Below are 14,684 nucleotides of genomic sequence, written 5' to 3'. Positions count from 1 at the left end.
CATCATGTAAATGAAGGCTACCACCTAGCGTGTGGGTCTGGAGAGGCTTGCTGGGGTACGCACCCCAACTAAACTCAGGCATGAGTGCAGGAATCTATTGCCTCACTTTAAGATGGCATTCGAAAGCCGGAAGGGACTAATGGCTGAATTGCACTGGAGTATTTTACTGTGAAGGTGCAATACCGCCTTCCCAAACACTGGGACCATATACAAACAGATTGACTTACCTCAATTCGGTTCACGGCTGCCCAGAGGGATAGGATGAGGTTCATGTCTGATGGTGCCCAAAGTCTTTTGGTTCCAGATTTGTCCCTTGACTACCCTGCACGATGCTGGCAAAGAGGTGACACGACCAACGGGTTAGGCACCAATTATTCGTTAAGTTGATTGTTTCCGGACACAACGGTTTTTCGGCTGACGACTTGAGGGTGTAGTGTGCTGTCCGAAAGGACACATCATCAGTTGTAAAGTATATCTGCTTCATATTCACATTTTTCAACATGTCTGTGCGTAGTTATTTGTGTAGTGCCCGATTAATATCAATCATTTGAATCATTCCTTATTTGTACTTTTATGGCCAAGGACGAAATCGTCACCTGGTGGTCCAAAGGATGAAGACCGGCGAAGGTAAATTGGGCCTGACAAACAAGAAGGCAAAGGCAGACGAGGAACAGTTTATAAGCAAGTGATGACAACGGAGTTTGCATCTATATTCCAAAACGTCGCATCTATTGCAATAAAGATGTTGGCTATCTATGCAAAATGGTTTCTCTTCATCAGACCAGCATCTAAATGCCACTTAGAGGAGAAAAGCAAAAGCAAAATCTGCCAAAAAATAAATCCAGCGGCAAGGGACTCTCAATATGAATCCCCAGGAATCAGGAGGCATCACACAAGACGATCCTGGATGTAGAAATGGGCCAATAAAGCATCCCTACGCAGGACGACTGCCAGGATGAGGATTGTTTGGCAGGCTTTTCACGGAACTTCTGCAAAATTCACCGAACATAGACCTGTTGCGTGTGTATACGATGGTGTATCCAAAGATCTGCTCGTTTTTCATGTTCCAGGTCCATTGGTCTTCGCCATGTTGATGAACGTGATCCTCCTTGTGAAGATGCAGTCTTCTTTCAAGCTAATCTAAACACACACTTGATCAGTGGATCCCTTTGTTTATCCTGCGGATGTGCTGGACCTGCTGGTTTGGTTTGTTGTTTTGCGCCACAGCTATATCAGGCGGTGTGTAAATAATCCAGTGTGGACCAGATAGTCCAATGATCAACAGCATAAGCATCAGTCTAAGCAAATGCTATACAATGACGTGACTGTGTCAACCAATCAGTGAAAGTGACCACCTGATCCGTTTCGCTGCCTTTTACAGGGTTGAAGACTAATGCTAACCTGGATCTTCATGTGGGAGGCAAACATAGCTTGCTCAAGACCAATTCTAACCCAGATCTTCATGTGGGAGGCAAACATAGCTTGCTGAAGACCAATTCCAACCAAGATGTTCAACTGGGAGACAAGCATGGGTTGTTGCAGACCAACTCTACCCCGGTTCTTCACGGGATTACCAAGACCAGTTTAAAGACTTTCAGGACAAAAGGAGGAGGGTGGGGTGGGGTCAGTCTCATTTAATGAACTTTCCAGACAAAGAAGGGAGGGGTTAGAAGTGTTGGTCTAGTGGTGGCAAAACAGAGACTGCTAACAAATCAAAAGTGATACAGTTAAAAGATTATCATTTATTATGAAACATCACTTACTGCAGACTTACAATTCTGCTAAGAAAAACGCATGTAAGGTGTGCAACATTTATTTACATGAAGGCTGAGGGCACATTAGCAGTGGTTCAAAACATTTTTAAGGGTCACTTGCCACAGGGCTAGTGACTTCAAGAATGTAACTTCAAGAAAGTAACTTGTCCTGACTAATTTTCCACTTGCTCTGATTTTATGATACAGTGTTTGATGTTAATGAAGAGTGATAAATTTCAAAGAACGACATCTCTAAATTATTATTATTGCGAAATGTCATAGCTACATTATGAGCAGATATGAAATGAAATAAAAGTTTACTTGCAGTTTGAAACCATAAGTGGAAATTATCTAGTAGTTCATGGACAAGTAACCCCTTAAAAGAACATTTGAAAAGATATCACTGACCAAGCAATTTAGGCCTAAAGTGTAAGAAAATGCAGCATATTAATATATCTAGCCCCATGCATTACAACAGTAAGTACAAAACGAATTAATAAAGTTCAACATTTCCATGGATAATGTAGAAAATGTTACTTGCTTGTAAGTCGGATAAACTGATCATCTTAACCAATCAGAAAACAACATTTATGGGCGAGGTAAGATGAACTGGCATATATGATTGCATCAGCATACATGTTAGTAGCACCAGAAGTACCATAGATCATAGACTCATTTCATCGTCCATTCTATGAATCATCAAATGAAAGTGTATATACAAAGTAACTAGATGTTGTACACTCTTTCATGAACATGGAATGACATCAGCTAAAACCCTCTTTCTAATCACTTTTATTTTCATAAATTGTGAAAGAGAACATCTGTACAAACTGAGAAAAAATAATTTTCATCTCCAACCCTGAATGATATGTCACCCAAACTTTGTACATGCATAGATTGACAAAAGTTCAATTGTGCACAATACTCTGCTGGATTCCATGTCTAAATTGTGACAAGAATATTAGTGAGCTGTCAAACAAGACATGATAACAATGATGCTAAGGAAAGACCGTGTCCAGTTTGCTGAGCTGCCTCTATTGTCTAAGTAGAACGACACTTCCTCAGGATATGACTTGCAGATGTAATGGGAATTATCACTATCACCACCGAGAGTCTCTATTCAAGAATAATATTACATTTTCCAAGATTCCTCTTCATATTGTATCCTTGTTCAGTAACAACAATCCCAAAATGTGTGGCTTTGTTTGTATGTTTAGTATGAGGTTCAAGCTATACAAAACCATACTGGACATGGTACAAAAGTAGCTTTTTCAGTGCATTTTCATAACAGTAATTCTAATCAAGACACCAATGAAGTGTCTCTGCAAAACACTGATGTTGAAATAAAAACAGGAGAAAAAACAAAGATCATGTTGATAGTATCTGAAGCTGCTTTTCAAGTGTTACTTATAAAAACAATGTGATAAGGTCACTGAACTCTTGTCCTGGTAAATCTCATGTGCATTACTCATATACTGTGTAATACAAACAAATCTGAAACTGAAACTAGTAGTTGGAATACATAATACACACAGGAGGACATACTCCTCCTGCGAGCACTGAGCAAGGGCAGCACTTTCCATCAAACAGTGGGAACATCATAATCATGTCCATGAATGTCCATAATTCAGTGAAATGTCTTTAGCTATGTATTCATCTCTTTCTTCATCACTGACAACTGAAACACAATGAAAACAAAGAAATCATAATTATTGGAGATAAGGACCTTGAGACTTCGAATTCACACTTCAATGATGCAGCTATCTATGTCTCTATGAGATAATGACATCTAATGTCATATTTCAAGACATAACAAACCATCAATAATGATAAGGAGCATCATCAAATTTGAAAACCTCTTTTTCATGGGAATTATTCATAATGCACCTACCAGTATCATTTTCCTTGAAAAGTTTTATTTTTCCAAAAACATTTGGACATTACTTAATCTCTATGGAAATTAATTGTTTCAAATGTACACTTAACCACCAGCTAGTCTTACTCAACAACAGTACCTAATCATATAATGACTGTATAATGAAAAATAGTATTTTTTCTGTATCATGTACGTCAGCACATTAGAAATGTTATTCTTGAACAGCATGTGCACTAAACTAGCAATATCATATGCAAATGACTGTATGATGGGCCTGAGACCTTTTAGTGCATAAGGTTGTCTTGTCTCTCTGTCTGTCATTAAACATACTGCCCAGAACAGGAGAATATCTGCCTCATTGTAGTCATATCTGCCCCATCTAAGTACAAATCTAACCTACCCAGTCGTCGGACATCATGTCTTATGCCTTCATCAACACTCTTCTCCTGCATCAAGCTGAACAAGACACGGAAACTGGAATATGATACAGCTTGTAATTAGTATAGCCTCATGATATTTACATACATCAGCTCAAATTGGATGTTGGTAGTATACTGGTAGCATCAAACTGATGAAGACATCTTTCAGATTCACAATGCTGGTGCTAAGAGCATCATGATATTTGGGTGGTCTGGTGGCTATTGAAATTTGACTGAATGCAAGCATGGTGAGTGTATGTGTTGGGGATTCGCATGCTGTTTTGTTACCAACAGATTATCTATTTTGACTCTTCAATATAGCATACAGTTTTATAAAAACTGAAAATAAATATGCCTTAATGATGTTTTTTTTATCAACTTGAGGCCAAAATATATAATTCCTTAAACATTTAGTTTCATAAATTATATCAAACAAATTATTTTTTCAAAAAGAAAATGACAAAGAATTCCCACTATTTCCCAAATAACCAATCTCTCAAACCCACTTCATTTGACAGTTGACATTCAGGTGAGTGTAACAAATATACTGGTAAAAAGTAGGGGATATTGGATTTACAAGACTGATAAAATACAAATGATTAAACCAAGGAGGAAACAAATGATGAGACATTCAGGGAAATTGTGACAATATATTCCATACCTTTGGAATGTTTCCTCTGTATGGATAGATATTACTTTTCATCATATGCATTGACACTTCTGCCTTTTTTTGAAAGGTATATTATCTCTATTACTGAATCAACGAGACTGGTCAAAAGAGATGAATGCAACATATATTTTCTTTATAGAGCAATTCTTCACTATGTAACCTTTTCCCATGCTTCTGTAATATACAAGATCCTGTGGGTTTTCGAGTGAACTCCCTGGTCAGTTTGTCGTTATCCTCCCTGTCATACAGCCTCCAGTGGCCAGGGTCATCCAACCATTGCCACAGCATGTGAGGCTTCTCAGGAGTTGGCATAGCAGGTTCTATAACAAAGCAATAACTTACAACATCATTCCACAGTCATAACCTACCCAACATGCTCTGAAGCTAATCGTTGTCTGATTAAATAGGTTTTAACTGTGAAAACTTTACTGACATTCAGTTTTTGTGATGTAATTTACATGTTTATGAGCATCTACAGGTAATTTGTATCTGACCACTGCTTTTTTAGCAAAGTTGACCCTTTCACCGGGCATGTTTAGTTTTTTGGCAAGGTTAACCAAACTCTACAGTAAGTTTTGTTAGACCATCACTCTAGAAGTTGATGGGTCAAAAATGAAACATACACCTTTATGCATGACAACATTTACTGCATAGAGTGACACTTACCAACTACATCTACATTTCAATGTAGATTCTTATACCATTATAAAGCTAAAACTCTTAGCTTGATAACGGTGTAAGAATCTACACTGAAACATCGCTCCATGTAAAAAACAAGAAGTTGTCATCTATAAAGTTGTATGTTTCATTTTTGTCTTCAGTAAGTTAATGACCCTTTAGTGTCTATCAGGTGTGTTTAAAGGTTTGATTCAGTTACACGTTAGTTAAAGGAAGTATATTAATTTTTGTTAATCAAAGTTTGGGATAACCAGGTGCACCATAGCAGCAGTCCAACATAATGTCAAATTATGATAATGATATGACTACACTAATCTTTGCTCAAAAAAGATGGTTTCTAAATGAAAACAATATTTGCAATACTGTCCTCCATATGAAAAAAAAGATAAAGACAAGCACTGATCACCTTTGTGATCACCCTTCAGAGGAATATCGCTTGAAGACAACACATTTTGACCACCAGTATCAGATGGGGCTTCACAGGAACTGAAATTACACAAACATAACCTGAGATGTATCTCGACTGGACATAAACCTAATGCATCATTTAAGGGTTGTTTATCAACTTCTGTGTATATATCAAAAGATAACAAATTGAATTACATTGTTGTGGTCTGTTATGATTATACTACATTGAGGTTATTCTATAAGGACTAAAAACAATCCCTAAATTAAAAATACAGAATTGATCACCACAACCTTTTATCTAACATCTTTGAGAAGTTAACAATCAGTACCCACCCACCATGTGAGGAAGCACAGCTAAACAAGGCTCATTCAGCAGATTCAACTACTCACCATATCTCCAGTTCAAACTTTCCCTCTTGAGTGATATACCTGCAGGACTGAATTTTGCCGTTTTCCCATCTCACCTGCAAAGTAGTTAGCAGTGTTCCGATCAGCTGAACTAACTGACGATTGGTTGCTGTGTCCGAACAACCAAGCTATCCATCTCATTTCCTCATAACTGAACACAAACGATTTTGGAACAACTGTTTTAGTCTTTGAAACATTTGATGATGGATCATATCCTAAACATCAGGACCCGAAAAAGTGCATGCACAAAAATACTGTTTATTTCAGCTCTGTATAAGTACAAATTGCACTGGCCTTGGTACATAATGGATGAAGCTGTTTTTGCTAAACATGGACAGATACAACATTATTATGTTGTTTGTAGTTATGATGAATGTTTGTGGATATTTCAGTTAAAATAGGATAGAAAGTATGCCAAACCTTCACACTGTTGTCCTTCCTTCTTCTGATGACCACACCAGTGTTAGCTGGTCCACCATCCTCATTCCCATATGGCCAGTCGGCACCTGGACAGGCAGTACATTACTTCTCATAATAACAATAACATGTGCATGTCCATTTATAGAACCTCAAATTCTACACTACCTTATAGTACTAACAATGAATACCACAGTACAATATTACCACTATTAAACCTGGCACATAGGCACATTACTTATCCCACTGGGTACCCACTTTCTGTTGGGTCAGAACAGAGGCAGTTTTGAACAATTCACTTGCGTAAGGCTAGAAACAACATGTATTAAATGTCGGTCATTGCTGAGCAGGACTGAAGACCTAGAAACTCATGAGTCAAGCTGCCAAGCACTGTCAGCAACCCTTGGAGTCTCCCCCTACCTCCATGTTGCATAGCTCTACCTGTTCTGTGACCTGAATTCTATGCACAGGACCACACACCAACTTAGGACAGTTACTCTACAAAAACTGAATAGCATTACTGTGAAAATGTGCTTATAAGATGCTGATTTTAACTAGACTTCATCCCAGACAGTCAAAAGGGTTGAAGAAGTTTTCTGATAAGGTGATACACATAAAACATCAAAAGCTGTTCACTGGTCCCTCTGGGCCCGTGGGTTGATGTACCCTCAATGTTTGTTTATGTTCCTTGAGCCCAAAGGGCAAGGGGGAACGTAAACAAACATTGAAGGTACATCAACCTATGGGCCCAGAGGGACCAGTGAATAACATATTTATCTTACCGAACACCTCAATGTTAATTTTGAACTGTTTGAAGCATGGGCATCAGATCCTATGCTTCAGCCTCCTGTGTGAATCAAACAAATTGAATCTTGCATCTTGCTGTGTTTTTTCTCGTAGGTATTGTCTTAGTAAAGTCACCGCAGTGTACTTCCCATACTGAGTATTCACAGGGACTACATTTGAATGTTTTGTCCAAATTTATTTATTGGAATGCAAGGCAAATCTTTCATATCCATCGCTACATTTTGCACACATAATAAGAAAAACAAATCCAGAGCCATCGCCATTCCATCGATTTGCATTCGCAAAACATTGGTAATTTCCGTGCATCATGCATGATTCAATGTTTTTCAAGATACAGAATTAACTACCATGAAGTACCAAATGAATTGCTCTTGGCAACAGGATACACTGCTATGCACCTTGTTTTTAAGCAGGGTACACTGAAAATAATAGAAAAGCGCAGAAAACAGCATTCATGTGTGAGGTAAGATAAATGGTCAGTTGGCATATGTAGAGGTATGAATAAACAATAGCTTGCCTCTTTTAACCCGACATCCGACCTCAATAAGTTCATCTTCCTTGAGTGTCCTTGGTTTGTCAATCACAACACTTATGTCATACTTGTGTTGAAAGCCAAATCTGTAGCGACACACAGTCCTATTCAAGTCCCAGAGAACCCAGATTAGCTCTGAATTGAAAGAAGATTTCATCTGATAACAACTGTTCTTCCACAACCAGAAAAGAAGACTTCACCTGACAATATACTCTTCCACAGCCAGGAGAGAAGTCTTCATCTGATAACATGGTCTTAAAATTTAAAAGAAGACAAAACCCTCTACGGTGTGATATATTACTTATGTACTCCTTCAGTAAGTATACTATCCACATAAAGAAACTGGTGCATTGTCAATATATTATCCCAGTTGATACGTACGATAACAATGTCAAAAGTACATATAAACTTTAATGGAGGGATCATGAGACCGTAACAAGTCGGGAGAATTTCAATTGAAAAGTCAATGACAGTGACGTCAAGAGTCCACAAGTGGGACAGAGGTCAAACGACCAAGTCACAAGCTCAATGACAGATATGTCCACCATCGGCATTGAGAACAGCAGTGCATCAAAGACACATAGAGCCTTTCAAACATGCAAGGAAGGCTTGTGAGATGTCATGCCAGATTCTCTCAAGTTCTGTTGATGGTCAAGGATGTTATCTGGTGGATGAGGAAGATGGCATAGATGTCGATCCATCTCATTCCAGACTTGCTTTATCAGGGAGAGATCTGGTGAATTTGCAGGACAAGGCAGTAAGTCAATGTTGTGATGTTGCAAGAAATCCATAGTTGGAATGTTAACCCAGGACCATGATGCTGCAGAAAAGGAATTGTCAGAGACTGAAGAATCTGATCCCTGTAGCCCACACCAAGTAAGTTGCCCTGAACAATCATCAAAGGAGTTCCTTGGCATGCTGTTATTCCACCAAAAAAAAAATCACGGACCCACCAGCACCACAACCACCAAAGCAATTCCTCTCCAAGACACAGGCCTGTGCATAATGTCCTCCCATGCGTCTGCAGGCATGTTGACGTCCATCACTATGGGAAATGTTAAACCTGGACTCATCTGTAAAAACAACATTTCTCCACCAAAACAAGGATCTGCAGACATGATTTTGGCATCACATTTAGCGAGCAGGTCGATGATGTTGTGTCAGGATAGGCTGTATGGCGGGATGTCGTGGTCTGATCCAACTAAAATGCTGTTGAACTGTGTTCGGGTGAATATGGCGAAGTCCTGAGATGATCCGTGCAGTCATCTCACTACAGTCTGAAACCTGTGGCGAAGATGGGTCACCCCTATTCAGATCGATGACGTCATTTGTGTTCTGGTAGCATCTCACCAGTGCAGAAATGGTGTTCCAGTGGCCGTGGAAATGGGTTCATGATGTTGTGCAGATGTTAGCCTTGGCATGCTATGCGTTTTAATAGCTCTTTAATTTTTTTGAACAATCGCAAAGGCATGGGTTGAGCTTTCCAAAGTGACAGTATTGTATGGCATTCACTTGCTGTTTCTCTTTCCCAGAATGCATGTTTGATAAATTTAGATATCAAATTTTTGTATGCACAGTTTCTTTATGTGCCTAGTATACTTGTGTACTTACAGTTGCCAGTACTGCTGAATGAAGTTAAGAAAACAAAAGAAGTGGCCTCTAAATATTATTATTTCGTACATACCATCACAAATATCATACTGTAACTTCATGCCACTTTCCTTGACATTATTTGACATAATGAAGAACTTTATAACATTTCTAATAAGGTTACTTCCTGTAAAACTAGATCATTTCTGTTTGGTCAGTTGCAAATGTGAAATCAGGGTAATAAATAACAGCATCACCTAAAATTAGCATGCTTGAAACATACTGACACAAAATACTTATTCTTGGTCTTAACTAACACTGTTTTGTGATTTACACTAATTGTTCTTATCATATGTTACTCTGGCTTTGTAACTTTTACATGATCTTTATGCTATGAATATTGTGATAATCTACACTTACAGCAGCTTTCATACTGTGAGACAAATGAAGAAAAGAACATTCTTCCATACTACGACTACAGTATCTGTTGTCACAGGGCTCACATCGACACTCATACAAAGGGTACTGTTGTTTTACAATAACCAGTCTCAAAGTTATCTACTCATATCAATTATGTCAACGTGAGTTGATACGCTAGAAATATTCCAGGCTTGCCAAAGATATTTTACCTTTATTAACTAGTGTTGATACAACTGATATCAGTTAAGAGATTCTGAGAGTGAGATTCTGTTTGTCATCAAAAATCATTCTTCATTAGTTTTAAATGAAAAATGTACATCTCCCAACATTGTACTACAATTAAACTTGCATAGATGTCATAATATTGTGACATCATCACAATGTGATATATCTCCTGTGGAGCACAGTTTTGGATGATAAAATTACCTGCCTTATCATGAATCAAAAAGATCTTTGAGAAAATCTAATTTGTGAACACATTGATAGTTGCAAGTCAACTTTAGTTAACTTAACAAATGCTGAAAAAGGGCAAAGGTAATATGTTTGCTATACAGTCTGCACAGGACATCCCTTTGTCTAGTTCACTGTTAAGCTATCTGATATATTTCCATTTCAGCAATCATTTGGAGTGGGTATGTTAATATATTACTCATTCACGTGAAGTGAAGGTACAAAATCAGGAGCACACTCAACTGAGCTCAATGCTGGCAAGACAAGATGTATTACTCACTGTCATCATCAGCATGGTTGATGATTGTTCCTGGGCCATTTAAATCCTGGTTCTGGTACTTCCAGTCAGGACCTCTGATAACCCTTGACCCAAGGGGAGGCAGGTCCTTGACCTCCTTAATGATGTCAAAACCTTCAGGGTCATCATCAACAGTACATTCCTCCTTTGTCTCCAGCTTCTCCTTCACCCTCTGGATGATGTGATTCTGTTGAGGGGTCATGTTATTATTGTGTACTGATGTTTTAGATATAACCAAGGTCATGGTATAACAGTGTACTGGTGTTGTAGATATAACCAAGGTCATGGTATAACAGTGTACTGGTGTTGTAGATATAAACACTGGTCGTGGTGTAATATTGTACTGGTGTTGTAGATATAAACAGGTCATGGTGTAATATTGTACTGGTGTTGTAGATATAAACAGGTCATGGTGTAATATTGTACTGGTGTTGTAGATATAAACAGGTCATGGTGTAATATTGTACTGGTGTTGTAGATATAACCAGGGTCATGGTATATCGAGTATTGGTGGCAATAAACTGAGTTAGTGATTTTATTTTACATGTTTCATGGAGTATGCAGGTTTTGTACCTTGTCCTCTGGATTCATGTCTCCAATAAATGCCTCTGCAACAGCCTCAATTGCTTCATCCAGGTTATTCCAGTCTCCAGAGTTGTTCATCACACACATATAGATTCGCCCTATGTTTTCCTACAGAATTTAGTAACAAATATATTCTTTTGAATTTGATGTCAGCCTTTAAGGTGAATGTGTATTTTTCATATCTTAATCATATACATTCATCTTTATGAAGTCATGAAGTGTTTGTTCTCTGGGCCTGGTGTTCTGACACTGATTTGATTCAAAATTATTTTTGGAGCCTTTCCTTAACAAAATGTATACTTTTCTCAGTTTTAGAATGTTAAAACATACGTCCAAATGTGTTACAACTTCACAGTATCTCAAATGGAGAAGAGTCTTTAAAGAATTAGTTTAAGCGTTCCATGTTTATGATGTAATGAAGCATTGTACCAAACTGTGCCAAGAAAGGGATATTTTTATGTGTATTTACGGTTCAGTGACCTTGATCCAATCTCATGCTTGATTATTTCTTACTAAACTATCTCAAGAATGAACATTGCTTTTGCCTTCATCTTCAACATATATTGTTCATGATCTTTGCAATGTGATGCCTCAGCCTATGATATGTAGCAAATTACACCTCATTATGGTGAGCACATACTTTTTGTGAATACATGATCAGCATTTAAACCAGATATTTCTGTTTACACAAGCCTGTTTCATTACCTCATACATATAATATAAGTCCTCAACTGAGAGTTTCAATAAGCTTTTTCCTGATACAAGGAACAGAATAAACTTACTGGTAAATGAATAATTATTACATTCCTTCAAAGTCTGAATGGTCATGTGTCAAGTAATGCTGTAGTGTGATAGTTACCTCTACCCTGTAGTAGTTACAGAGATCTGTGATGTTCTTGTTTTCAATGGTATTCCCAGAGCCAAGTTTTGCAAGGGATGAAAGGAAACCCTATGAGAAGTGTAAAGGATTGTTAAAGTAATTCCAACATGTATACAAGAATAATAAGAATAAAAAGAAGAAGCACTATTGCACAACTAGCCTGTTAAAAATATTAAAGCAATATTCTGTAAGATTAGACTGCATTGGACTTCAACAATGACAATCATGGCACTGAGATTGTGGAATGGCCTGGTTACAGAGAAGACACATGACATAAATCACTAAGGACTAAAGCAAAATGTTTAAGGAAGGCATGAAAGAATGCCTACACTGTCAGCATCTCCAACAGGAACCCACACAACAGGATGTGGAGTTGTACTATGTTTCTTGGGAGACATCTCAGTCACCAATCGAATCAGCTTGATTTTAGTCTGAAAATTAAATATACAAAATAAAGCAGAAAGTCAAAACTCCTCAATATAAACTTCTGAGTTGTTTGACCGTGTGAAATATAAATTGTCAGTATGACATATAGCAGGTTCATACATCGCTGACTCTTATTCCCTCAGGAGATTCCTGTCATGGGAAGAAAAATTATATTATAATATAAAATTATCTGTGGAAGCATAATGGTTATGATCTACTGACACATAATGATAACATATTATATTACCTGTGGAAATGTTGTGGCAACACACATTATGATCTGTCGAGGCATTATGGTAACATACTTAATGATCTGTCGAGGCATTATGGTAACATACTTAATGATCTGTTGAGGCATTATGGTAACATACTTTATGATTTGTTGGGCCAGTATCAGGTCCAGTCTCAGTACTCTCATCAGTAGCCCGGCCATCTGTGATGAAGATTATTCTTGGGCGTATTTTGTGGGCACCTCCAACACTCAGCACACCTCCTACACGTCATGTGATGGAAGTCAACAAATTAATTACACTTCTAAATATTTCAGTTACCTTTCAGTCAGTAAATGTGGTGTATGACCTCATGGTGATAGACACACTTTGTTAACATCTGTAATGTTCCTTCAATGTGTTGTCCTTGAACTATGATGGTTATCAAAGTCAACTGTCATTCCAATTCAACAATTTGTACATAAAGATTATGGCATCTCTTTGTCCTGATATGATTTTGTTCCCTGTACTGACAGCCACTTACATAGTGACCTGCTGTAGTGCAGAACAACTGCATAGTGGCTTCAAAGTAGACACAAAATGAGTTTTGTTCCCTGTACTGCCTTAGATGTCTAAAAGTAATATCTAACTGACTGGTTGCCACATATGGGTTTCAGCAGAAGTTCCAATGTCATACTACCTGAAAATAGAGTTACACTAATGTATGGACAATGTATTAACTGCATGTGCTCCATATCCCAACAGTGAAGACAGTGTCACCAAATAAGAGACCTCTTAGTCCTGAATCAGAAAACACATCTCACAGCACAAAAAAAACCCCAAAACAAAAATATCATACCCCGTCCTTTTATGGCTGCCACACATACCATGAGGGCTTCAAATATTGGACTTCTTCCGTGACATACTAATGCATCTGTAACAGGAGAAACATTCAAAACATGGAATTGAAGTGAACAGCACACAGTTGCACCAGTACTGTTTTCATCACATTATATGATTTGCATTCAGATTGTTTACAAATTACTGATTTTCATCCTTCAAAGGCATTTAGATGTTGGTGTAGTAATGCAGGACAAATCTTATGGATGACATCTTATTGAATATATTTCTCACGACATTTTGAGGCTTGTTCTAGCCCCATCATCAGGTTGACCTGGACAGTAAGGTCAACTCTGCCCGTGATGTCACAATGCTATGACAACATAATACGAGTGAAAGTGTATGGTTATAACCATTTACTTCCCCTTATATTATGTTGACATAGCATTGTGACATCATAAGCATTGTGACGTCACGGGCAGAGTTAACAGTTAGTCTTACTGTTCAGGTAAACCTGATGATAGGGCAAGAAATAGCCCCAAAACATTGTGAGAATTAAATGCAAGAAGTTATGATCCACAATATTTTATCGTTAAACCTTGCCTATGACCTGTGCATGTTAGGAATTTTTGGATTTAGGCACAATACAAATATGAACATTATTATTATTATTATTATTATGTTTTACAGATTACAATTAAAATGCAGCAGAGAGGGTTCGGGTGATCCTGGCACAGTCAGGCTGGTAAAGCTCCTCATCAGCTCAGGGCCCTCGCCCCCTCTACACGCAGCCCAGACAGCGAATGGGACTTCTCCCAGGAAACACTGCCTATTTGAACCCACCAAGAACTTTCCGGAGAATATGGAGGCTCCCAAACACTGCAGCCTTCTGCATTACCCAGATTGTCAGAAGGGCTGTTCTCCCGATGGAGAACACAGGCACTCTCCTGATCTGCACCAAGAGATCAGGAGTACCAAACCAAGGGCACCAAGAACAATGGGGAGCCTGACGACAGT

At 38.1% G+C, this 14,684-nt stretch overlaps 2 protein-coding genes across 2 annotated transcripts in view; one reads left to right on the top strand and one right to left on the bottom strand.

Annotated features, from left to right (window-relative positions):
• LOC137278200 (uncharacterized) overlaps nt 1-14,684 on the top strand; it is a 250,335-nt gene that overhangs the window by 152,438 nt on the left and 83,213 nt on the right. The gene's annotated exons all lie outside the window — the stretch shown is intronic.
• LOC137278191 (uncharacterized) overlaps nt 1,728-14,684 on the bottom strand; it is an 80,050-nt gene continuing 67,093 nt past the window's right edge. The window contains exons 14-26 of the mRNA XM_067810388.1: nt 13,687-13,761; nt 12,990-13,111; nt 12,522-12,623; nt 12,172-12,261; nt 11,301-11,420; nt 10,710-10,914; nt 7,955-8,104; nt 6,634-6,719; nt 6,196-6,269; nt 5,804-5,883; nt 4,880-5,039; nt 4,031-4,104; nt 1,728-3,432 (exon numbers count right to left, since the gene is read on the bottom strand). Coding sequence (XP_067666489.1) covers nt 3,359-3,432; nt 4,031-4,104; nt 4,880-5,039; nt 5,804-5,883; nt 6,196-6,269; nt 6,634-6,719; nt 7,955-8,104; nt 10,710-10,914; nt 11,301-11,420; nt 12,172-12,261; nt 12,522-12,623; nt 12,990-13,111; nt 13,687-13,761 — 1,412 coding nt within the window. The 3' untranslated portion in view covers nt 1,728-3,358. The remainder of the gene's footprint in view (nt 3,433-4,030; nt 4,105-4,879; nt 5,040-5,803; nt 5,884-6,195; nt 6,270-6,633; nt 6,720-7,954; nt 8,105-10,709; nt 10,915-11,300; nt 11,421-12,171; nt 12,262-12,521; nt 12,624-12,989; nt 13,112-13,686; nt 13,762-14,684) is intronic.

Source organism: Haliotis asinina, chromosome 3 (genome assembly GCF_037392515.1).
Source record: "Haliotis asinina isolate JCU_RB_2024 chromosome 3, JCU_Hal_asi_v2, whole genome shotgun sequence".
Lineage (NCBI taxonomy): Eukaryota > Metazoa > Mollusca > Gastropoda > Lepetellida > Haliotidae > Haliotis > Haliotis asinina.
The sequence above is the reverse complement of the archived record's forward strand: the minus strand, read 5'-3'. Positions and strand labels throughout refer to the sequence as shown.